Below are 23,033 nucleotides of genomic sequence, written 5' to 3'. Positions count from 1 at the left end.
CCGCCCACTATAGGGTCTCCCTCCAGGGTTCCCAAGGGCCACCCTGTGACACACAGTCTACCCTGCCTCCCCACCTACCCCAACCACGGCCAGGGAGGGGAGGAAAGAGCTTAAGGCTGCTGGGTTTGCTGACCCTCTGCTGCCCCTACCCCAGGCCTGGCCTGGAGGTGGCCCTAGGGCCTGGAGAGAGGAACTCTGGGCCAACTAGGAGGAGGGGCAGCAGCCTCCTTCCCCTTTCATCCCCAAGGCCGGGTGTTCCCCAAGCTCCAGAGAAGGCTGCTTTGTTCCCTTCCTGAGGCTGGTGCAGATGATGGCGGAGAGAAATTCATTCCTTCTTCAGTGAGCATTTGTAGAGCTCCTACTGTTTGCTACGTGCCAGGGATACCACTGCAAACAAAAGGGACAAATCCCTGCACTGGAGGAGATGAGCAGTAACAATACAATACAATTAAAACTTGTTCTATGCCCTAGCCGCTTTTGCTCAGTGGATAGAGCATTGGCCTAAGGACAGAGGGGTCCTGGGTTCAATTCCAGTCAAGGGCACATGCCCGGGTTGTGGGCTTGATCCCAGTAGGAGGCATGCAGTAGGCAGCCAATCAATGGTTCTCTCTCATCATTGATGTTTCTCTCTCCCACTCTCTCCCTCTCTGAAATCAATAAAAATATATTAAAAATAATTTTTTCTAGTAGCCGCCTTTTTTAAAAGGTAAAAAAACCCACCAAGTAAATTAATTTTAATAATATAGTTTATTTAACCCAAAATGTTATTTAACGTTTAATCAATATAGAACTACTAATGAGATAGTCTGCTTTTTTTTTCTCATGCTAAGTCTGTGAAATCACTGACAGGACAGCAAATTTGGACTTGCCACATTTCAAGCACTCAGGCACCTCGTATGGGCATTGACCACTGCATTGGACAGCACAGCTCTGGAGGGGACAGACAAGCACATGATACGTACCTCAGAGGCTGGGGACAGAAATAAAGGAGGGAGGGGTGCAGTTTTCACTGAGCGGTCAGGGGAGGCCTCAGATTGGAGCAGGAGGAGAGGGAATGGGCCAGGTGCCGATCGGGGGAAAGCCAGACAGCGATACAAAGGCTCCAAGGCCAGTGTCCAGGAGCCCGAGGGAGGCCTGCGTGGTGGAGGGGAGTGAGGGGCATGGAGTCAAGGAAGTGACAGGCCCTGCAGGTTGCTGTTCAGACTTACAGACTTCAGCTGTTATTTGCAATTCTTCTGCAGTTTACTGGCTCGGGTACCCCCTCCTCCAGGAAGCCCTCCTGATCCCCACGCTGGCTGTGATCCCACAGCCCTCTGGGATTTTCTCTCCCTGAGTCTGTGACATGCCAGGCTGGAACCGTGTTTCTGGGTGTCCGTGGGTCTGTCTCCGGCCTGGTGAGATGGGGAGGCGCGATGGCATCGGCCGGGTCCACCTCAGAACCTCGGAACCCCTAACCATGCACTGCTCATCCCAATGACTTTAGGAACTGAGTCAGGTTACTAAACCCACATACATCTTTAAAAGTAAACTTTTAATTAAAATATAAAGCACATACAGAGAAGGGCCCAGATCACAAGTGTACAGCTGGACGAATTGTCACAAACCGAGCACTCCAGAAGCCCCCTGGTGTCCCTCCACGTCACTGTCCACCAAGGGTCACCATTGCCCTGGCCGCTCACACAGTGGGAGAGCCCGGGATGCCCCTGAGGGTCATAGAATGGAGAGGCACCTGCGTGCCCTTCGGTGTGCTTCCCTCAGACTCGCTGTCTGTGAAAGTCATCCGCGTGTGGGGGACAGTGCCTCCTTCTTCTTTGCTGAGCATACCACTGCACTGCGTGAGCACACCCGTTCGTTATCCGTGCTCCTGCCTCGAGGCCCCTGGGCTTCCAGCTGTTGGCTGTGATGAATAAAGCTGCTCTGAACATTCTTGTCCAGTCTTGCTTGGACACATATTTTTATTCTTCGTTTCTCCGGGGACCTAGCCAGGAGCGGGGTTGCTGGGCCATCATGGCGCACGTTCAGGTTCCGCTTCCCCAGACACGTCACCACGGCCCCACATCCTCGCCAGCGCCGGGTATTGTGAAGGCATTTGTTTGAGGCAGGAGGAGGGAAAGTTAGCACCCAGCAGTTATTGAGCACTTACTGTCTACAAGGCACTGATGCGTGTGAATTCGTTTTGTCACCACAATCCGCTGTGAAGTCAGCAATGTCATATCTCCCCATCTTACACTCAGAAACCAGAACTCTGCAAGGGACAGCCACTGCTCCGAGGTCAGGCCACCTGGCTTAACACTCATCAGCCTCGCCTCTTCGAAAGGGCGGAAGACGCTACCTAGTTACTGGTCTGCCTTGTCTTCCCCAATTCTTTCCAGCTCCCCAGGCAAGTCTCCTCAGGCACCACAGGTGAGTCAGGGACTGGGCCTGGCCATGGGAAGGAATTCATAAAATACACGTCTTTGCCACCCTAACTCAACAGGCCAAGGATAGAGGGCCTAGGAACTGCCATGTTTAACAAACCTAGAGCAATCTGATGGAGACCTTTCTGGAGCCCTAGTGAGGGTGCTGGGGAGCCAAGGAAGGGACTAGAGCAGGAAAGGGACTCGATGAGGAGAAATACCCCTGGGCATTAGCTTCTAGAGTGAAGGCTCTGGAGCCAAAACTCCTGGGTTCAAATCCCGACTCTGTTACCCACTATTGAGTGACTTCCTTGCAGAGCCACAGTTTGCCCATCTGCAAAATGGGCTTATATTAAAGGTGCCCACCCTCACCTGACTAGCTGGCTGTGAGAATAGGCATCCTGGAAATGGACTTTAGAGCATCAAGGGAGGGTGCCAAGGGTGCCAGAGAAACTCCGACAACAGCAAGATCCCCCGGAGGCCTTCCTGGGGGTACCTGAGCTGAGAGTGGGCTGGGAAGGGAGAAGGGTGGGTGGTGACGGGTGTGGACACAGATGCCGGGGATGTTGTGTTGTCTTTGTCTTCCCAGGTGTGGGCTGCCTGGCAGGCCCCTAGGGCTTGAGAGCTGTGGTCCCAGGATCAAAGACCTTGAGCCAGACACACACCCTGTCTGGACCTCGGTTTCTTTAAAGGAGGAGGATGCATTCGCTGCTGAGTGTGATGTGACGGAGCAAGGAGGAGACTTGAACTCAGGCAGACAGGGTCCAAGTCCCAGCTCCACAGGTGCCTGTGCCCTGGGGGGCTGGTCACTTCATCTCTCAAAGCTGCCACTTCCTCATCTAAGGTGGGAGAATCTTGAAGGTGACCAGTGCCCATGGGCACAGAACTTCCATCCCTGCCCCCCCAGGGGTGAGGTCACAGGGCAGGGCTCCCCTTGCCAGCCTAGCTAGCCCCCGTGTTCTGCCCAGGGTAAATTTGTGACTGACACTCAAAGGATGCTGAAAGCAGATTGGAGGCCAGAGCATCCAACCCCTCTCCCATTTTACAGATGGGAGAACAGGTTCAGAGAGCAACTGTGGTTTGGCCAAGGCCACAAGGTGCTCCTGCTGAGAAGCCAGGCCGCCGGACTCTCACAGCTTTGTGCCTTGGTTTCCCCGTCTGTGCACTGAGCCTGGGAGGTTGTGGGGAGGCTTTAGGTGGCCAGGAGTGCGCTGTATGGACATCTAAGGGTGAAATGGGGAGTGAGGGGGGTGTCTCTCACATGTCCCATGTCAGGCATCAGCCACTCATGGATTACCCAGGCGTCTGTTACCTGCCAGACCTGTCTCAAGGCTGCCATTGTCCCAGAATCAGGAAAGTGATAATTAAGGGATTAGGGCTGACGGTGAGGGACAAGGGGATGGCCCTGGCATCTGGCCAGAGGGGAGGAAGGGCCCTCCTCCCTCTGCGGCGTGGGCCTGGGCCAGGCTGTGACAGGGCAGACCTGCCAGGACCTCGTGAGGTCCAGGAGCACTGGCCCCCTGACGAGGCCTCTGCCATACCACACCCCCCAAGACATCCCTGGCGTCTGTGTCCACACCCGTCACCACCCACCCTTCTCCCTCCCCAGCCCACTCTCAGCTCAGGTACCCCCAGGAAGGCCTCCGGGGGATCTTGCTGATCTCTGGCTCCCTTGGCACCCTCCCTTGATGCTCTAAAGTCCATTTCCAGGATGCCTATTCTCACAGCCAGCTGGTCAGGTGAGGTGGGCACCTTTAATATAAGCCCATTTTGCAGATGGGCAAACTGTGGCTCTGCAAGGAAGTCACTCACCTGTGTGTGCCCAACACCAACTCCTTCCCCCAGACCCACCCAGACTCCCCACATACAGAGACTCACCCCCACAGGGAGATATTTTGACAAATGCACACACCAACACACAGACATCCCACTCCAGTGATTTCCAGCCCTGGAGCGCCAAGTGATCCTAGGAGGCCCGTGCACATTTCTTTTTCAAAGCTATGGATTTTTTTTTTTTTTATTTTTTTTACATCCTAGCAAATGACACTGAGTTTCAGGGTCCATTTAGAATACATTTATTTTAAAATGTATATTTAACTGTATTATGTGTAAACATACATTCATTTACTTGTAAAAGGAGTCCATTTAAAGACCAGTACCAGTGTCAATCCCAGAGAGGAGATGGGGCAGATGTGACCAATATCGGGAGCTGATCCTCACATGAATGGCATTTGTGAGATGTGGAAACACCCTGAACATAGTCGACATACAAGTGACCATGGGACGCAGGCGCACGCAGACATGGACGGACACCATGTCTTTTCACGGACAAACCTCCACAGCTGGACACCTGCATCTGCACAGATGCCCCCGGCCGCCCGGATCCATAGGCCATTTATACTGACAGCTGCTCAAAACTGCACATTCTGGCACCGGTCTGGCACAGCTGCGTTCCCCGCCCCCCCCCCCCGCCCCCCGCCCACACACACACACACTCCAGCACAGACATACCTGTTCACATCCCTCTTGGCCTCAAACACTTGCCTGTGGCTAACAGTTTTTGAGCACGTACTTTGTGCCAGGCCCTGTGCTAAGCCCTTTTCATTATTTAATTAATTTAATCCTCAAGAAACCCTGCTGAAGTCAGTACTATCATTATTCCCATTTTACCGGTGAGGAGACGGAGGCTCAGAGTGAAGTGAACTTGCCCAGGGCACACAGCAGTGAGGAGGGAGAGCCAGGATTTGGACAGAGGCAGGCTGGCTCCAGAATTCCAATCCCCAGCTCTGTCTCCAGACTTGGGCCAATTGTTCCACTTCTCTGAGCCTTAGTCTCTGCATCTGTGAAATGAGGACAGTTCTCATCTCTCTCAACTGTTCTGTGAGGATTAAAGGAGGTGACGTAGGCAGGACGCCTAGGAGCCTGCTGTGTCATTGGCTCCCTCTGAACAGAGCCATCCTCAAGTTACCAAGATTTGGGGGCAACCAAGGTGGGTGGGGAGAGCTTTGCCACTTGCTAGACTGTGTAACCTTGGGCAAGGGAGTTGACCTCATTGTGCCTTAGTTTCCTCATCTGTAAAGTGGGGATAGCGATGTTGCTCTCTTCATATCCGGTTATTGTGTATTAAATGAGATGGTACAAGTAAAACCCTGGGCATGACATTCAGCAGGTATTCAATATATGCTCAGGCCTGCCCCAAGACTGTGACCAGCTTCCCTCAGACCCCAAGCTGCTCTTAGACCCCAAAACCCACCAAAGGGGAAGAAAAGCCACACGTCGATTTGCTACAAATAATGAGGTCAAGACATTAGATGTTTTTAATGGCCTTCCTCCTGTTTATTGCCAAGGCCCCAGCCCAGGACTGCCCGCTTCACTCCTTGTTAAAGGAAGCAGCCAGTGGTGATAGGGGGCCAGGCTCCGATCAGGGGCTCCTCCACGGCGCACAGCCTATGGTGGTGTGTGGGCATTGGCGGCTGAATCCTGTCCTGGTCAGTCCAGATTCAAGTCCATCACCAGGGCGTTCTGGCAGGAGATAAAGGGCCAGGTGTAGATGGGTGGAGCAATGATGGGGCCACCCCGGTGCAGAATGGGATAGACCAAGCCGTGGCCAGGAAATGGAAGCCAGCGTTTGAGAGCAGAGGATGAATGAGACCCGCCCTATGACCCTTCACCTCTCTAAGCTTCCATTTTTCTCAATGGTCAAGTGCAGACAAGCACCCCTTCCTCCCAGATTGGAGAGACAGAATGCGCGAAATGCACGTTGAATGCTCTATGTGCAATGCTTGGCATGGAGTGAAAAGCTAATATTTATTGAGTGCTTACTGTATACCTTTAGATGAATTATCTCAATGAATCATCACAACGGTTCTCGGGGGCAAGTACCCATATTATCATCCCCATTTTCAGCACAGAAAAATCGAGGCGTAGAGAAAGGTGAGGTAATTTGCCTGAGAAGGCAGGGAAAGAGAGTGGCAGAATTCACGTTTCCTTCTAGGGACTCCCTGGCCAAGAGGGGCCAGGTTCTGAAGAGGGAGAGGGGGCACTGCTCAAGGGATTGGCAAGATAGCATTGATGGCCACAGCCCTCCTCAGCCCTGCTCCCTCCAAGATGAGAGAGGCAGGCTTTTGCTCCTCACTCATTGGCCAAAAGTGTTGACTGACATGGCCTTGCCCAGTTCCTTTCCTTACCTCTACTATGTCCAGCTCTGCCAGGTTGTAATTCATGTCCAGAAAGTCTGGAAGTGGAAGTCCAACCTGGAGCACATCTGAGAAATACAGTAAGAGTCATTTCAGCCTGATTACTCTGCAGTTGATTAAGGGAGTGGATGCCTGGAGCAGAGGAGTGGGAAATAGTGCTGTGATTGATTCATGATGTCTGCCAGCTGCACAGGCATAGAGAGCATAGGCCAGATCACTATGTATTCACATCCCAGGTCTGGGTTAAGATCGAACTCATGGTGTGGGGTCAAGAATCAAGTGTCCAAAATTGTGGGAGGTGCCTTTGTCCATAGACAGGTGACATTAAGACTACATTAACCTCAAAGATTCAGCAATGATCATCCATTCCCTGTTAGCCTCCCCCATCTGGGGCCAGTGGCGGGGCTTTGAGACCACCAGGTGGCATCCTTTCCTGCTCGGAGTGCTTCTGGGCACCAGCAAATCAGCGCCTGTTGGAGCTCTCACCATTGACAGCCGGGATGAAGGCTTCTCGAAGAAAATCAGTGATAAAGCCGGTCAGTTTCTTCTCCTGCAGGAGAGAAAGGAAGAGAGAAAATACCCACATCCCATCGTTCAATTCAATTCAACAAAATTTTCAACCCTCACTCCAACTGGGTCTGAGGACCACAGGAATGAATATTAGAGACAGCAAATAATCTGTCCAGCTAACATCAAAACTGGGCCTGACCCTGTTTCACTGTAGGCTGATGCCTTTCACCTCTGCTTAGGCCCATTCAGGTGACATGTGGGCCTTGGGTCATGGTCCAGGCATGGGGGAATTCAGGAGACACTGGGTGGCCTGTGGACCCCATTCCTGCTCCTACAGAAAATTTTGATCATTCATTCATTCACTACCTGCCTGTACCTCAGTTTCCCCATCTGTGAAAATATAATATAATAGCACCCACTCACATGGCTTCAATGAATTTGGGTAAAGCACAGAGTAAGTGTTCAGTAAGAACTATGGTCGGGATTATTATTTTTAGCACCTATTGGGTCAGGTTCTGTGTTGGGCTCTGAGGCTACAGAGACTAATAAAAAGAACATCTGGGTCATCCAAGTCAGCTCAGGCTGCTGCTATGCATGGCAATGTTTTGTTTTTTTAAATCAATCTAAAGAGATGTCCAGATTCTACCCAGAAAAGAAAACAGGGACTCAGAGAGGCTAAGTGACTTTCCCAAGGTCAAATAGCAAGTCGGGATCCCCAAATCCCACAGGGACCTGCTCTATTTACCTTGCCTCCATTTCAAGGCCAGTCCCTGCAGTCCCAAGGGAGAATAAGCCCAGTCTTGCCAGACTAGGCAATAACACTTGGGACACTTACCTTGAAGGCACCAACTGATGAGGTCTCCCGGGACAGGCTCAGTAATCTGTGCAGGAGAAAGAAACAAGGTGGGGAGAGGGCAGTCAGACCACTGCCGCTGGCCCTGGAGAAAGGGGATCTCAAACACCCCGCCTACCCTCATGCAGAGGTTTCCTCGATGCCTTCCTATCATGTGTTTGTAAGTCTGTGTTTGCTTGCTACCTTTGATGGGGCACTCACTACCTTTCATCATAGCCCATTCTGTTTCCCACAAGCTCAAGCCACTGCTTCCTCTCATTGGTCCTGACTCTTTCCTCAGGGACCCCAAGTCATGTCTATTGCTTCTTCCCAAGGCCACGTATGCAGAGATTTGCAAGCCAACTAATTAGTCCCAAATCCTTGAAAGACACGGAGTTAGGACGCCCCCCACCACCACCCAGCTCATTCCCTGGACAATCTCTAATAGGCACTAATACATGTTGGCACCAGAACAGACCATGCGATGGTCATCTGGTGGCTTTATCATCCCAGCATCTATTCTCTATTCCAGTAACAGGTGCTCCATTTTCTTCTCTTATTCCAAGACATTCAGGTGGGGCTGAATTCAGCCTAAGCATGTGAATCAGACCTGGCTAATCAGAGCATTCCAGTCAGAGCAGTGTGGTGATTAGCTTAGGGTTGGTCATGTGCTCCATGGTAGACCAATAAGAAGCAGCCTTGGTAATTTTGTTAGAACTCTTGAACAAGAGGCCTCTCTTGACGTTAGGGTCACTTTGCCACCACCTGGGGAGAGACTGCTTGAGAATTCAGCCAATAAAGTGGACAGCAAGGGCCAAGGGAGGAATGAGACAGAGTCTTGAGGACTTCATTTGCTTACCTAGATCTAGCCATTCCGGAAAGCAAGTCTACCTCTAGAATTTTCAATTACATAAGCCAAGAGATTCCCTTTGGAGCTTAAGTCAGTTAAAGTTGGAATTTTCTCTTGCAACTGAAAGAATCCTGGCCTAATGCAAGTCAGATGAAAGATTAAAGCAAATACAAAAATGAATGAACAACTAACAGTAAAACTGGAATGTTGAAGTGGAATAATGAATATAATTTAGGTAGCCAGTGCCTAACACGTAGACAGAGCTCTAAAAATGTGGCTGCTCTTTGCCTAAGACAAAGCTGCCTGGGTGAGTTATCATTTGAGCTGGGCACTGATAAATGGCCTTTGGACAGTGTGGACCAAGGCTTATTAAATGAAAAAAGGAACATGGTCTCACCATCAGAGCCAATGTCAAGACCCTAGTGGAATTGCCTGGCCGGTGTGGCTCAGCGGTTGAGCATCAACCCAAGATGTTTCCAGTTTGATTCCCAGTCAGGGCACATTCCTGGGTTGCGGGCTCGATCCCCAGTGTGGGGCATGCAGGCGAAGCTGATCGGTGATGTTCCTGTCTCATTGATGTTTCTATCTCTCTATCCCTCTCCCTTCCTCTCGCTCTATAAATATATATATATATATATATATATATATATATATATATATATATATATGGCAGTGGTGAGAGAATTTGAGAAGAGCCTTGAGTGCCAAGCTAAGATCTGAGAGAAGATCATTTAGACAATGGGGAGTCATTGAGGGTTCTGGAGCAAGAATAGTGACCAGATTGACCTGACAGTGTGGCCCATGCTGGATGGATCAGAGAAAGACCCTGGAGCAGGGAAACAAATAGTGCTGGTAATACCAAGGATGGCAGTGTTGGCAGCAGACGCATACCTGTTCAGAGAGGTGGTCATGTGCAGCCGGTTCTCACGCACTGAGTACTGAATGTTCAGGTTGAAGTGCTGGCATGAGGGGAAGCAGGGAGAAGGCAGTGAGCCCCCATCAGGGCTGGCAAAACCAGAAGTTTTACCACTTTCCCAACACCACCACCACTGCCAAGACAGCAGTGGTCTTCCTCTCTGCCCATCCCATCTTCAGGAACTGAGCCCAGCAGTCTCCCCATGACCCCAGCCCAGGCTCATCCCTCCCTGTACCTGGCCCAGGACAGCACCCTTAAAAATACCTGGCATGTTTGTAGATTCCTGCACACGTCATGTAATTTCTCCAGGCCTTTGCACATCCTGTAACCTCTGCCTGGAGAGCCCTCCATCACCAGCCCAACCCCTTTCCGGGCCAGTTCCTGCTCAACTTTCAACTGCCTGCTTGGATATCACCTCCTCTGGGAAGTCTTTTGTGATTTCCTCTACTGGATTTGGAATCTCTCCAGGCTCCCACAGTCCCCAGGTTAAGGCCTTCACTGCCCTTATAAATGTTAGTGGATGTTGAAGGGAGGCATAGGGTGGAGATGAGAGGAAAAGGAAGGACTATACTATTGACCCTCCATTTGTTGATCTTTCTAGCCATTCAAAGTTTCAATGGCAGAGCCAAGGATCAGACATCAGGTGACAAAGTCTGGGAAGGTAAGACCACACCATTGAGATGAACAAAGAACCCTTCCGTCCGTTACGTGGGAATCAACTAAAATCCCACCTTCCAAGAGGTTAGGCTTAGATAGGGAAGAGATTCCACTCACAGCTTCCAGGAGAAAGAGGGACACAGGAGCCTTGCCCCGCCGCCGCCGAGCTGCGAACATCTCCAGGGTGCCATGGAGGTGCAGCAGGCTCTTGCCTGTCTCCATGGTGACCTTGGGGGGCTTGTTTATCCTAATCTGAGTCACCAAGGGCTTCGGCTTGGGATAGGCCTGAGCCACCTACAGAAACCAGGAAACTCCCCTCAGAGCCAGCCCTCAGACTGATGGCTTCCGTTGAAACCAGGAGTCTGCCATGAACTAGGTGATTCCACCTTGGGCACAGGAAGTACAACATGCAAAGGCTGGGGTGTGTCTGTCAGGAAAGAAAAGGGACAAACCAGACAATCTGGCTGTTTCTATATTGACATAGAAAGTACAGTGTACGCATGCGGACCCAAAGAGTACTTTATGGAGACGTCCAAATGATTCCACCCTGGACAAGGGAGATGAGCATTGAAAAGCTGCCTCCCCAGTTTCTTGTCCCTTTGACTAGAGGAGAGCAGGGCAGAGCAGGACGTGGTGATCATGGGTAGTCGGGGCACTCACTTCAGGGATGAAGCCAGACAGTGTCTTAGTGGTTTGTGGGGGCAGCTCACCAACCTACAAAATGCAAGTCAAGTTTAGGATTACTGAAGCCTTCCTTAACCCATCCTAACAACCATCTCCTCTGACTTAATAAGGTGTGCCCTCTGAAGGTCCCTTCATCACAACTCTTGTCACTCTGTGATTAAGTAGGTAATGAGCTCCTAGGTAGCCCAGACTGTGGCTTATGTATTCTGATACCCATGGTACATGGTGAAATACTGAGAAAATGTTGGGTGAAAAGGCAGGCAGATAGAAGGAAATGAGAAGATGTAATTGGGGGTGTGTGTGAATGGATGGATAGATGAATGGGGAAAATGGACAAAGAGAGGAGTGAGTGAATGGATGGGAGGATGCATGGATGAAGAATGTTTATATATGAGAATGAATAATAGATGATGAGCAGGTGGATGGGTAGGTGAAAAAATGGAAAGAATAGTGAATAGAAGGGTGGATGGATGCAAAGATGATGGAAAGGTATGATAAATGGATAAGTGGATGAAAGAATGGATGATGTATGGATTAATGGGCATGAGGATGGATGGGACGGTACATGGATGGATGGTGGGTGCATGGATGGGAGGATGAATGGATGGATCAGAGGGGATGGATGGATGAGTAGATGGTAGTTACATGGACAGAGATGGTGGGTGGCGGGGTTAACTAATGATAGAAACCTAAATCAGTTCTGGCATCTCCCCGTCCTAGCATTGCCCACAACCCCAGGATAATTCTAAGAATGGACACATCAGACAGGGACTGTCATTACAGGGGGCGTGGCACTGGACAGCTCACCATGGTATCCTGGATGTTCACATCAAAGGACTTCTGCAGAAGGGCAAGCTCTGCTGTGAGGAAGGCAGCCGAGAGCAGCAGCTGTGAAGAGCCTTCATCATAGTCTTCGGGGAACTCTGGGGCCTCCCCGTCATCAGCAAGCTGGATGGTGTTGCCCTCTTGCTGCTGGACCACAGGCTGTGGGACAGCAGAAAAGAGACAGTCAGCCTTGGCCATGAGGGACTGTGGCAAAGGGTGAGTCTCAGTTCTCCAAACTAAGGGCACTCAAGCCAGCCCTAAGTCAGCAAGCCATCGGCTGTTAGAGTCAGAGCCCAACCCGCCCAGGGCACAGGTGGGTAGACAGAGGCTGATGGGATAGGGAAGTCAGTCACTAAACCACTGGCGGTTTCTCCTGGGATTACTTAAGTAACCTCAGTTCATCTAACTTTGACTGCCTGCGCCCTCATTTATGCAGAACATAGTTTCTGTTTCATTCTCAGAAGAAAAGGGTAAGTGGAAAATAATACAGGGCCTGTAAGAAACACGCTGGAAGGAGACTTTGCAGGGAGATAACTTCTTGGGGTTTTTCTTCCCTTCCTTAAAGATGCATCTCACCTAGTCACCTGCAGCTCTGGAAACGTGGGTGAGGACCCACCTCAGCCACCAACTTACGGTGGGACCCTAGCTAAGCCTTGCCTCCTCCCAGGCCTCAGTGTCCCTGTCTGTGCAATTGCGGGGTACAACTGGGTGAGCCACTCACGGGGAGAAGCAGACAGCCTTAGGAGACGGTGTGAGTGTGGAGTCAGCAGTCCGGGGAAATCAGCTAAGGGACTCAGGGTTCAAGTTGAGAGCAGAAAGAGGGAAAGGACCCCAGTGTCAGGAAATACTTGCATAGGTGAGCCTGGTCTGCAAGGACCACAGCCCCAGACAGCCCCCACCACTCAGGCCAGTGAACTTGAGGCCCCAGGCCTCTGGTGACCCTGGTGCTTACACTGAAGTCCACTTGGATGTAGTTGGCTGTGGTGGACGGTATGGATGTCAGGATATACTTCACGGTGCCCATCTGGCCTATGGGCATGGGGGCTGTGTGAAGAGGAGGCTGCATTTAGAGAGGCACCAACCCGGAAGCAGCTCAGAGAAGCCAGCATCAGCCAACTTCCACCTGGGCCTGACCTACGTGCCAGGAATCCTGGCCCTCTATGTGACCCAAGGCAAATTATTTAGCATCTCTGGGCCTCAGTAATTTCGTCTGTAGAATGGAGGCAATGGGCCTAACCTGGAAAACCATGCCCGCTCCCATCACTCTGCAGGCACAGAGCTTGAGAGTTCACCAAGGGTTGTCACAGCTCAGTTCTCACCACAAAAGGGTGAGGTTAGGATTATCAGCTCTGTTTCACAGATGAGCAAACTGGGGCTTGTAGGAGAGAAGTGACTTGCCCCAGGCCACACTGCTGGGCACATAAACCCACCATCTTCATTCCCAGCTGTTGGGCTTTCCTCTCCCCGACACTGCAGAGTCCTGTGAATCCCAAGATGAGGGAGGCAGCAGATGCTCTTGGCAAAGGAAAGAGGTATCACCACTTTCCTGGGGATTGCTATTCAGATTGCAGGGTGTGGACAGCCCACAATGGCTGCTGCCCTTGGAGTCTGGGGTGAAGGATAGAATAATGGATGGAGAGCTAAGAGGCAAGGACCCCAGAGTCCCTCAGGGTCTCAGGCTTCCCATCTGGACAGTCGGGGGATAGACAGACACCATTTCCTCACTCCTCCTCTAGTCCCAAGGCTGGGCTGGGAGCAGGCACTTGAATGGGAAGTGGGGCATCAAAGTCCACCCATCCTGATGTCCCCATGTGGGAGCAAGGCATGGCTAGGACCACTCACCACTCAAGTTGGCCCATTTCTTGTTTACATACACCAGGACTGCATCAATGGCTGGACACATCTGGAAGCAGAGAAGGTGCTGGGATAAAAGGGCCCCTGCGTGGAGGACCTCACGCGTCACAGATGAATGGTACTCCATGGGGCGTCCCAAAAGCCCTGGTGGAACAGGGACTGGAGAGGCAACCAAGGCCACAGTTACATGGAAAGTCAATGGTAGAGCTGGGACTAGAATCCAGATCTCCTGACCCCGGCCTGCAAAAATCAGTGAGGACTCATGTCCCAGTGATTGGTAATCAGGGCAGGGTTGGCAAGCTGTGATGTGCAGGCTCTCTTTTCTTTCTCCTGTGCTCATGGCAGACATCACTAGATGATCACAGCACGGTCTCCTGCTGAGGCAGCCACAGCCTCGGAATCCTCCTCAGCCACTATCAGCCAATCAGGGTCAGCACCTGAGATAAAATCACCTGCCAGCCCTGGTCTAAGCACTCCCGTGGATGAAGGGAGGCATGCGGCCCGCTGGCCGCGAGTTTGACATGCTTGGGGCAGAGGCTTGCTCTGGGCACTCACCAGGCCAGGGAGCACTTTGTGTAGGGTGCTGTCCAGGAACTTGTTGACAACATTAGGCATCATGCTGGTCACAGAAAATGGGGACAGGGGCACAATAGCAGGAAGTTAGGCACAGGACAAACACGGGCATGGCTAAGGAAGTGCCATGGCTCAGGAAGTGGGTGCTGAGCTGGGTGGCAATGTGAACCCAGCCTGCCTCCCCAGCTGCAGACCCCCTCACTTGCTAGGCAGGTTGGTCTTCACGCTGACCAGGATGACCTCACAGCCCTCGCTCTTGAATAGGGGGAGGCCTGTCTCCTCGTCCTGCAAAATCCGGTTGGTGGCTGTGATGTTCAAGACTATGATGATCTCCATGTTCTTACCCATGAAGCTGGAAGAGAGGGTAGGCAGGCATCATGGGCATATCTGCCACGGTGGCCACTGTCCTTATCTCCTCTCTGCCTGCATTCTCCGCAGCTCTGGAAGGGGGAAGAGGTGGGGCACCACCCACACAGGACAGAAAAGGGGATGGGACCTGCCCAACGTCACAAAACCAGTCTTTCCTCTTCCCTCTTGCTTTGGTAAACTCTTACACATCCTTCAAAACCCTGCTCAGCTGTCATAATCTCCAAAGAGCTTTTTCTGATCCCTTCATCTTGCCAATGCTTCCTCTGTCCTGGGTTAATCATTCAATAGGTGATCGTCTGTGCTCAGGTCTGGTTCCCATCAGAGGTAGGAATCAAGTTTGCATCATCTTAAACCACAGCGTCCAGATGGTAAACAGTAGGTACTCAATAAATGGGCATGTAAGACTGAGACGAGGGCACCTCCTCTCCTCCCCTGCCATGCTCACCTTTTGCCAGTGATGGTCATGCCGGTGGATACACACTGGAAGATGCCCACCCCTGGTGTGAAGCTCAGTGTGATGACAGGCAGCTGCACGTCCTTCACCTTCATACTGGGAGGGACAGACATCCTCAGCAATGACAAGCGGACAGGTGAGACCTTGCCAGCTGCTCAGTCCACTCCTCCACCACCTTGCTTGGGAGTTCTTAGGTAAGTCCCCTCTCCCACGTCATAGGGATAAGCCTGCCTTGTGGGGCCATTGTGAAGCAAACAAAAAGCTGGACATGAGCCCATTTGTACACAGAAAGACACCTGGCTGACTGTGTGACCTTGGGCTACACCGTTCCCTTCTCTGAGCCCCGGTTTCCCCATTGGCAAAATGGGGAGGTTTGCTAGGATCTGGGTTTCTCGCCCTCAGCCCTATTGAGCTCTTGGGCAGGATAATTCTGTGTTGTGGGGAGCTGTCCTGTGCATTGCAGGATGTTTAGTAGCATCCCTGGCTTCTACCCATGGGAGGCCTCAGAGGCACCTCCCTACCCCCACCCCAGCAAGTCATGACAGCCAAACATGTCTCCCGACACTGGTTGAGAACCACCAGTCTGAGGTTTGGGGTAACAGGGATGTGGCATGTCTACCTTTACCTGCCCATCCTGAGCTTTTGGCAGACATTGCTAAGTGATCACAGTCCTATTTCCTGCTCAGTCCAGAGAGTGCCTTCCCAGTACATCATTCCAGGCAGCCCCTACCAATCAGCTCTATATGGCACTTGCAAAGGAACCGACCCTGTCATTAGAAGGCTGTTGATACCTTTCCAGCTTTGCCATTTGAGGGTTTTTCTTTCAATTGCATGTACCTTCAGTGAGCTCCTGCTGCACGCAGGCAATTGGAGTCTGATTGTCAACCTCACTTCCTCCTCCCATGACCCTGCTCACAGGAATTGTCCTCAGTGGATGACTATGGAGACTGAGACTCAGGCAGGAGCCGTGACGTGCCCAGGGTCACAGAGCAAGCCAGGAACAAGGCAGGGAAGAGGCCCCACACCCTGCACTAGCTGTCCCACCTGCCTTCTCAGGTCCTGGCACGGCATTCCTCACCACTTCTGCCCTGGCCATCAACACCCCCCCCCCCCCACCACACACACACACAGCCCCTGCCCTACTCACTCAGTGATGCCCTTGATGGGTTTCACCCCCGGACGTTTCTTGCCCGCCTCCGCTGCCATCTTCTCCAGGATATGACTCTCGTCCATAGCACTCTGGACCTCTGGAAAGGGGCGGGACACTCAGCTGGGCTCCTCACAGCTTCCCTGCCCGGGGCCAATTTCTCTGGCGTCCTCGGCCCAGGCCACTTACAAGGGGCACCACTATGTGCCGCATAGTCACTGTGCCCCACTCTGAGCTGGGGGCCCAGGGACCCAGCGATGGGTCATGCCATGCCCTCCTCAAGCCTCCTGGAGAAGACCGAGTCGCCGGCAATGTCAGCATGAGTGGCAGGAGTCATAGGAAGCACAGGCAGCTAGAGCAACCACAGGCGGGTTTGGGCCAGGAAAAGAAGACCTGAGGAAGGCCTCCAGGAGGAGGTGACCTGTTCGTTGGTCCTTGAGAGAGGACTGGGGGTTTTCACCAGGAAGCAAAGGGAAAAGGGGGCCTCTCCAGGCAGAGGGCACAGCAAGGGCAAAGGTGGGGAAGTGGGGATGGAGGTGGCATGGTGAGGGACGAGTGAGAAGCACAGCATGGCTGGAGGGTGGGAAGGGACATGACAGACCCCAAGCCACTCTCACACCTGGAACTCGTCTGGGATTTTGTTAAAATGCAGATTCGGTGCCTAACGCCAAGACATTCTGATTCCCCAGACCTGGAGGCCCCAACCCCAAATCACACTTCCAGAAACACCTCCGGAATGTTCACAGGCTAATTCCCAGAGAGGGGGCAAATGCTGAGCTGACTGAACTGTCATTAGCCCTTTACACCTGGATGTGACTTCATTTTCCTGGAAGTCACAGAGCTCAAAGGTAGGAAATAAATTTGTACTCAAGTCCCCCCAGGTGGTTTTAGCTTCATATTTATTTGATCCTGCTCAGTAAAGACGGGCCACCCTATTTTACATTTCTTTACATTTACCTTCAGAGGGTAAGTGAATTGCCTGAGATCACACAGCAAATTATTGGCTGACCTGGGATTTGGTTTATATATGTCTGTCACGCACACAGCCTGCTTGTGGCCCCCAACCCCTACCACCAGAGCCAAGGAGAGGCTCCAAGGAAACAGGATTTTCAGCTGTGCCTCCAACTTGTGGAGGGACCTTGGACAAGTCACCCCATTTTGCTTATAAGTGTATTATGAGGATCATAGGACGCTCGAGGCCATGCAAACATGAGCAACCACTGCGTACTTACTACCCACTCCCTGCCCCTCCCACCCCCAGCCTCCCACCTGGGCCTACCAGCTCACCGTGGTTCAGGATGTCCATGCCCAACCGCAGCAGCGCCCCGGGCTCGGCTCGTGTGCGGGTCAGTAGGCCACAGAGCGCCAGACACAGGATCTGCAACATGGCTCCACCTGGGCCACAGAGCCTGGATTGGGTGCAGCCCCCCAGGCCCTGTGTCCCCTGGAGACCTCCCGAGCTCCAGAGCAGATCGGCCCCCGGGATGATCTCCAGGGTCCGGGAGCCTTGGGAATCTAGCCAGTTAAGCAAACTTCATTACCGCCTTCCAGAGGGGTCAGAGTGTCCAGATTAAACACAGGACCTCTGGAGTCAGCCCCTGCAGGTCACTTCCCTCTCTAAGCTTCAGTTTCCTCGTCTGTGGGCACGATGCATTCTGACCAGCCTCCACTGTGAGGTTGCTGGAGGTTCAGCTGCAGTTTTTCCTAAGTTCAAATGTGGCTCAGTTCCAGGCAATGCTGGGGCCTTGAAGGGGATTCCAACCTGGTCTGACTCAGGGAACCCCCTTCCCCCCACCTCGGCACTACAGCCAATGGCATCCCCCACTTCCTCCAGCTCCATCTCACTTCCAGACATCTCAGCTCAGAGCCCCTTAAGGCCTCTTGAGACATCCCTTTACCAATAAGGAAATTGAGACACATACCCAGGGTCTCAGAGCCTGGGTGAGGACTTCCCAACCCAGACCCTTCAAAGTTCCCTTCCCACCCCAAACCCCCAGAAATCCCTTTCTCCTACTTACCAAGACCTCAAATTCTCCAAACCAGAGGCCACGTGTTTGGTTCAGGTTTGAGCTGTGGATGAAAAGAACCAAGGAGGGGCCACAGGGCCTGGCCTGTGTCACCCAGAGAGGGAGAGCTCCAGCTGGGCCTGCTGACAGCAGCTCAGGCCCCACTGCTCCACACACAGAGAGGGGCACCTACTTTGAGCTCATACACTCATTCATTCATTCACTCACTCATTCAACTCACATTTATTGAATGTGATAGGCAGACCAGGCTACAGGGTAGACATGGCAGAGATAGTCTTACTCCTCCTGAATCTTAAAGAGAAGCAATAGAATGGGATACAGTGTGTGTGTGTCGAGCGGGTGGGGGTAGAGGTGAGCAGAGAAGGACTCTATGAAGAGGAGATATTTAAGCTGAGACCAAAGAATTAGAAGCAGCCAGCATTTAAAAAGCCAGGTCAGACCATTCAAGCCTACAATCAATATCTGCTCAATGAAAGTATATGTTTCTCTCTCATCCCATTTATTTTTAAATGTCTATCTTGGTTTGAAAATAAGCAATCTTGGTGTTTCCTCAACCCCTATGAACACACATATGTGCCATGGGAATGTGCCAGGCCATACGCATGCCCAGTGTCAAATTTCTTTGAAAATCATGCCCGGAGGGACAGTGAAGTTCAGTGCCAGGGTAACGGAGCTGGGAGGGGCCTGGTGAAGGTCTCCTCTAGCCCCAGATAGATCTCCCAGTTTGGAAGGCTGAACCCAGAGACTTGAACACCACCCCTGCCCCCCTGTTTCCAGGCCAGAACTGATGGCAGGCGGTTAGGCCATTCTGGGCAGGATTCCTTCCCTCTTAAAATACTAAGTGGCTTAGGGTAACATGGTCGGGTAGGTGTTTCTGAGAAGGTCCGTGTCAGCGTTTTGTTTCTGACGGTGCTTGTGCTTTTGCCTACGCTGTCCCTCCCTCTTCGAAGGCCCTCCCCGCACCACCCGTAATCTGCTTATCCCTCAGTCTGAATTCCAGCCTTTGCTTCCCCACCAGGAAGCTTGCCCTCCACCCTCCCACTGCCCCCATCCTCAGGATCACAGTTTGCACCTGACTGTATACCTAATCCATTCTACCCCCAAATGAGTGCTTCCTGTTGTCCCCACCAGCACTCTTTGCTTAACATTTTCAGATGCTCCTAGATGCACCAAACCTCCCCTTCATCCCCACATCCCTGCCCCGTCACCCCAGCTCAGCTCTGAGCTCATGCAAAGCAGGGCTTCTCTGGTCTTCCCTCGGCCTCTGATGGAGCTCCAGGAGACCCTTCAGACCTGCTGTCACGTTGATCTTGCCCGTCCTACAAAACCTAAAGATTGCAAGGCCCAGTGGCTTCCTGGCAAGTGGGGAGCCCTGGCTGAGGATCAGGACATAGAACTAAGCCCTGGCCCTGCCACCCACTTGCTCGCTTGCTGTGCCATCTCAGACAAGTCCCTTCCCTTCTCTGGGCCTCAGTGTTCTCACCTGTAAAATGACAGCACTGGCACTCTGGGGAGAGAGCCACAGGCGGGGCCTGTCCTTACCTTGCTGAGTCTGGGGACGTCCTGCAGATGACTGACCCCTGCTTCTGGACCCCGGGAAGAGGAAGCCCTTATATTCGGGAGCCTGATTAGCTGCTTGAATAATGAAGGGTTTAATAGGCCCAGATAATTATCTAGAGGCCTGAAGAATAGGAGCCCTGATGCTCACGTGACCCTTTAATCTGTTCCAATGTAAATAGCACGGAGGACGGTTGGGAAGCCTAGGTGGCTACAGGAGGGCAGGCGCTGACGGGGCGGGATGCGGGGGGAGGGGAGATGGAGTGGTCACAGGAGCACGTATCAGGGCTCACCTGTTCCCTCCCCTAGACCCAGTGCCTCCCACAAGGCTGGGCACACAGTTGGTACTCTTACATTCCTTCCACAAACATGTATTGAGCACCTACTGTGTGCCAGGCCTATGCAGGGCTGTGGGGTTGCTTCAGTGAACAGGCAGTTGAGGTTCTTGTCCTGAGAGGGCTCCTAGCAACGACAGGGGGAGGTGAGCACTCTGCAGGTCACCAACCACAAAGCCAGGTCATTTCTGGGGAGGTGGAAGCCATTGAGCCAGGGGGATGGTGGGAAGGGAAAAACGGGGTTATCGTCGGAGCCAAGGGCCTCTGAAGCCGGGGCTGTTGGAGCTGATGTATGAGGGTGAGCAGAGCCAGCTCTGCAAGGCAGGGGAAGGTGTTTCAGGAGGGGCCATCAAGTGCCAATGCCTGGCAGGGGTAGGCTGGACCATCAGGCCTGCGCCCCCTGAGACTCACAAGGGGCACGAGGAGCTACTTGTCTGGTGGGGCAGCTCCTGGAGGAGAAGCCAGGTGATAAATGCCAGGGGCTGGGGAGCTCCTCTCTGTGTCCAGAGCTGAAGGGCAGTGAAGGCTGGGTGGCTCCATGCCACACAGAGAGCTGGCCACAGAGCTGGGGCTGGAACCCAGGCCGGGGGTGCCCAGCCTCTACTCTGCTCTCCACGAAGCCCTTGGGAGGCCTGACTGGGGTACTTTAAGGGGGTGCTTCTGAATGACTGGGGTTTTCCTCATCCACCCACAGGGAGCCCCCAGGTCTGAAAGATTGAGGAAGCTACTGCGCCCATTGTGGCCCTGGGGCCACTGAGGTGGGGGTTTGGGGCAAGGTCCTGTCTGAGGTCAGCGGGGCTGAAACCAGGGTTGGGACCGGGGAAGAGGACCCAGGCTGGCCCAGCCAGTCTGCATCCTGATCCGGGCCCTGAGCTGGAGCATCAAGTCTGCAGACAGCATTGATTTATCCCTGCGGATCCTCACCCAACCGACAGAGGGCCAGGCGGGCCTCCCCTCCTGCTGCATGCAAATCTACCCAGGGTGCCTCTGCTCATCTGTCCCTCCCTGCCTCCTCCCAGAGCCATCCTGGTATTGGGGGGTGAGGGAGAGCAGGACGGATATGGGGTAATGGGAAGCTGGAGAAACCTACTTGCATGGGTTCAGGGATCTGTGTGGCCCGCTCCCTCAGCCTCTCTGGGCTGTTGTATCCTCTTTATAATGAGGGGGCAGAGTAATAAGGGCAATTCTGAGCAGGAAAAGGACAGGCATGCCATTCTCCCTTATCCTAAATTCGAAGTAAAGTGGTCCAACCAAGATCCAATGGCCAGACATAAATAAAATTATTTTAAGGAAACAGTCTTTCCTGGGGCCCAGAATGAGATCCCTCTGTAACCTGGCAGCCTCAGCCCCATGCCACCCTTTGGAACAGAGACCACACCCCCACCCCTGGCCCACCCACTCTAAAGGCCTCTTGCCCATCCAGTACCCCACCCCTGTGTCGGTGCCCCTGCATGGTCACACACAGAACAGATGCTAAGACAAGCACAACCCCCACCTGTCCCCAGGGCTCCTCCCTCTCCACCCCCCCACCTCCCTGCCCTTGCACCTGCTCTCTGAAGGTCTGCTGGGTTTGCCCAGCAGCCATGGGCCAGCTCCAACCAGGCCAAACAGCAAACTTCTCTGCTCTCCAGGAGGCTGAACAACACCCTCTCCAGGGAGGTCTGAGCCCTTCCAAGTTTTTCCTTCCTGGGTTCTCTCCCTCAGATCTTGAGTCCCATACAGTTTCCTTCTAGCTTAGAGTTACTCTTTTCCCATAGTTCCTCATTCTTCATACTAAATGTCCCCTGTTTAAGCTATGTGATTTCTAACTGAATGACTGAGTCGTGTCCCTTAGGGACTAGGCCAGCTCTCTTTCCACAGACCACGGCTTCCTTCTGGGCACAGAGCGTGACTCTGGCGCTTCACCCCCTACTCCTAAAAGTACATTATACAACAGAGTACATCATGTTGTGTAATATGCAAACAAAGACCTAGCTGGTTGGAAAAAGTGATTGAATAAATGAATGTCAGGATAGATGAATGAATGAATCGACAAATGGATGGGTGGGTGTATGGATTGAAAGGTGGGCAGATGAATAGATGGAAGGAAGATTGGATCATTGGTCTGACTGCTTAATAGATGGACCTTAAATATTGAGCTCATGATCTTTTTATAGGTTGTTACTAGCTTTATGGGCTGGGTCTGTGTTAGGGCTGTAGGCAATACAATCCTTAAGGGCCATTCGGAAGCTTCCCGCCACAAGAGAAGAAGGACCAGGAAAAACTTGCTGGACACCAGGAGTCAGGCCATGCAAGGAATGGAAACTGTCTTGAAGGAACCTGATTGCACACCTGCATTCCATCCGCCTTCCAAGCCCGCCAGCTCAGCCCCCAGACCCACTGACACAAGTTTCCCACCAGTGACTGCATAGAAGGATGAAACTCCAGCTCTGGGGTGCTGCCATCATGGACCCAGTGTCCCCTTGGCTCAGTGCTGTGCAGTCCTTCCCTTTGGGTGTCCCATCCCTCAGCCCCTTCCCTTAAATAAATTCAATTTTCTTTCATCACCGACTGAGATGGCTATTTAGCTTGCCCGCGGGCACCACCCACCATGCTCACCTTTCACTCCTTAAACTCTCACAACATCTCTTGGCTCCTTTCGGCATGGACCTAACAGTCTGTGTCTTAAAACTTTTGTCTCCCATATTCCAAACCACCTCAGCCTTGGGCTGAGCCTATATTAAGTCCCAATAAAAGTGGGATTCATTCAGTAATTAACAAGCAACCAAATGAAATAAAGGCCATGCTATCCTGAGCGAAATAATGAGGTTGGGTTTCACAGTCCGCCCCTTTCCACTCCTTCAGCCCCATC

At 52.5% G+C, this 23,033-nt stretch overlaps 1 protein-coding gene across 1 annotated transcript; it reads right to left on the bottom strand.

Annotated features, from left to right (window-relative positions):
• Positions 1-5,885: 5,885 nt before the first annotated feature.
• On the bottom strand, positions 5,886-17,650 carry BPIFB6 (BPI fold containing family B member 6). The gene is made up of 15 exons (XM_008140938.3): positions 17,551-17,650; positions 16,264-16,363; positions 15,108-15,212; positions 14,496-14,645; positions 14,276-14,339; positions 13,709-13,769; positions 12,819-12,910; positions 11,849-12,025; positions 11,018-11,071; positions 10,475-10,651; positions 9,676-9,743; positions 7,938-7,983; positions 7,079-7,142; positions 6,584-6,660; positions 5,886-5,918 (listed from the first exon to the last, which is right to left on the bottom strand). The coding sequence occupies exons 1-15, from the start codon at positions 17,648-17,650 to the stop codon at positions 5,886-5,888; spliced, it is 1,368 nt and encodes a 455-aa protein (XP_008139160.1).
• Between the last annotated feature and the right edge of the window lie 5,383 nt (positions 17,651-23,033).

This window comes from Eptesicus fuscus, chromosome 12 (genome assembly GCF_027574615.1).
Source record: "Eptesicus fuscus isolate TK198812 chromosome 12, DD_ASM_mEF_20220401, whole genome shotgun sequence".
In the NCBI taxonomy this organism is placed as follows: domain Eukaryota; kingdom Metazoa; phylum Chordata; class Mammalia; order Chiroptera; family Vespertilionidae; genus Eptesicus; species Eptesicus fuscus.
Note: the sequence above shows the minus strand (reverse complement) of the source record. Positions and strands in the feature narration are given on the sequence as shown.

Bases quoted from the DNA above. Each gene is read 5' to 3' on its own strand.
- BPIFB6 (XM_008140938.3), bottom strand. From the start codon at position 17,650: ATGTTGCAGATCCTGTGTCTGGCGCTCTGTGGCCTACTGACCCGCACA. The intron at 15,213-16,263 runs GTGAGTAGGGCA...TGTCCCTCCCAG, and splicing joins CCCATCAAGGGCATCACTGA to TATGAAGGTGAAGGACGTGC. The intron at 12,026-12,818 runs GTAAGCACCAGG...GCTGTCCCACAG, and splicing joins ACATCCAAGTGGACTTCAGT to CCTGTGGTCCAGCAGCAAGA.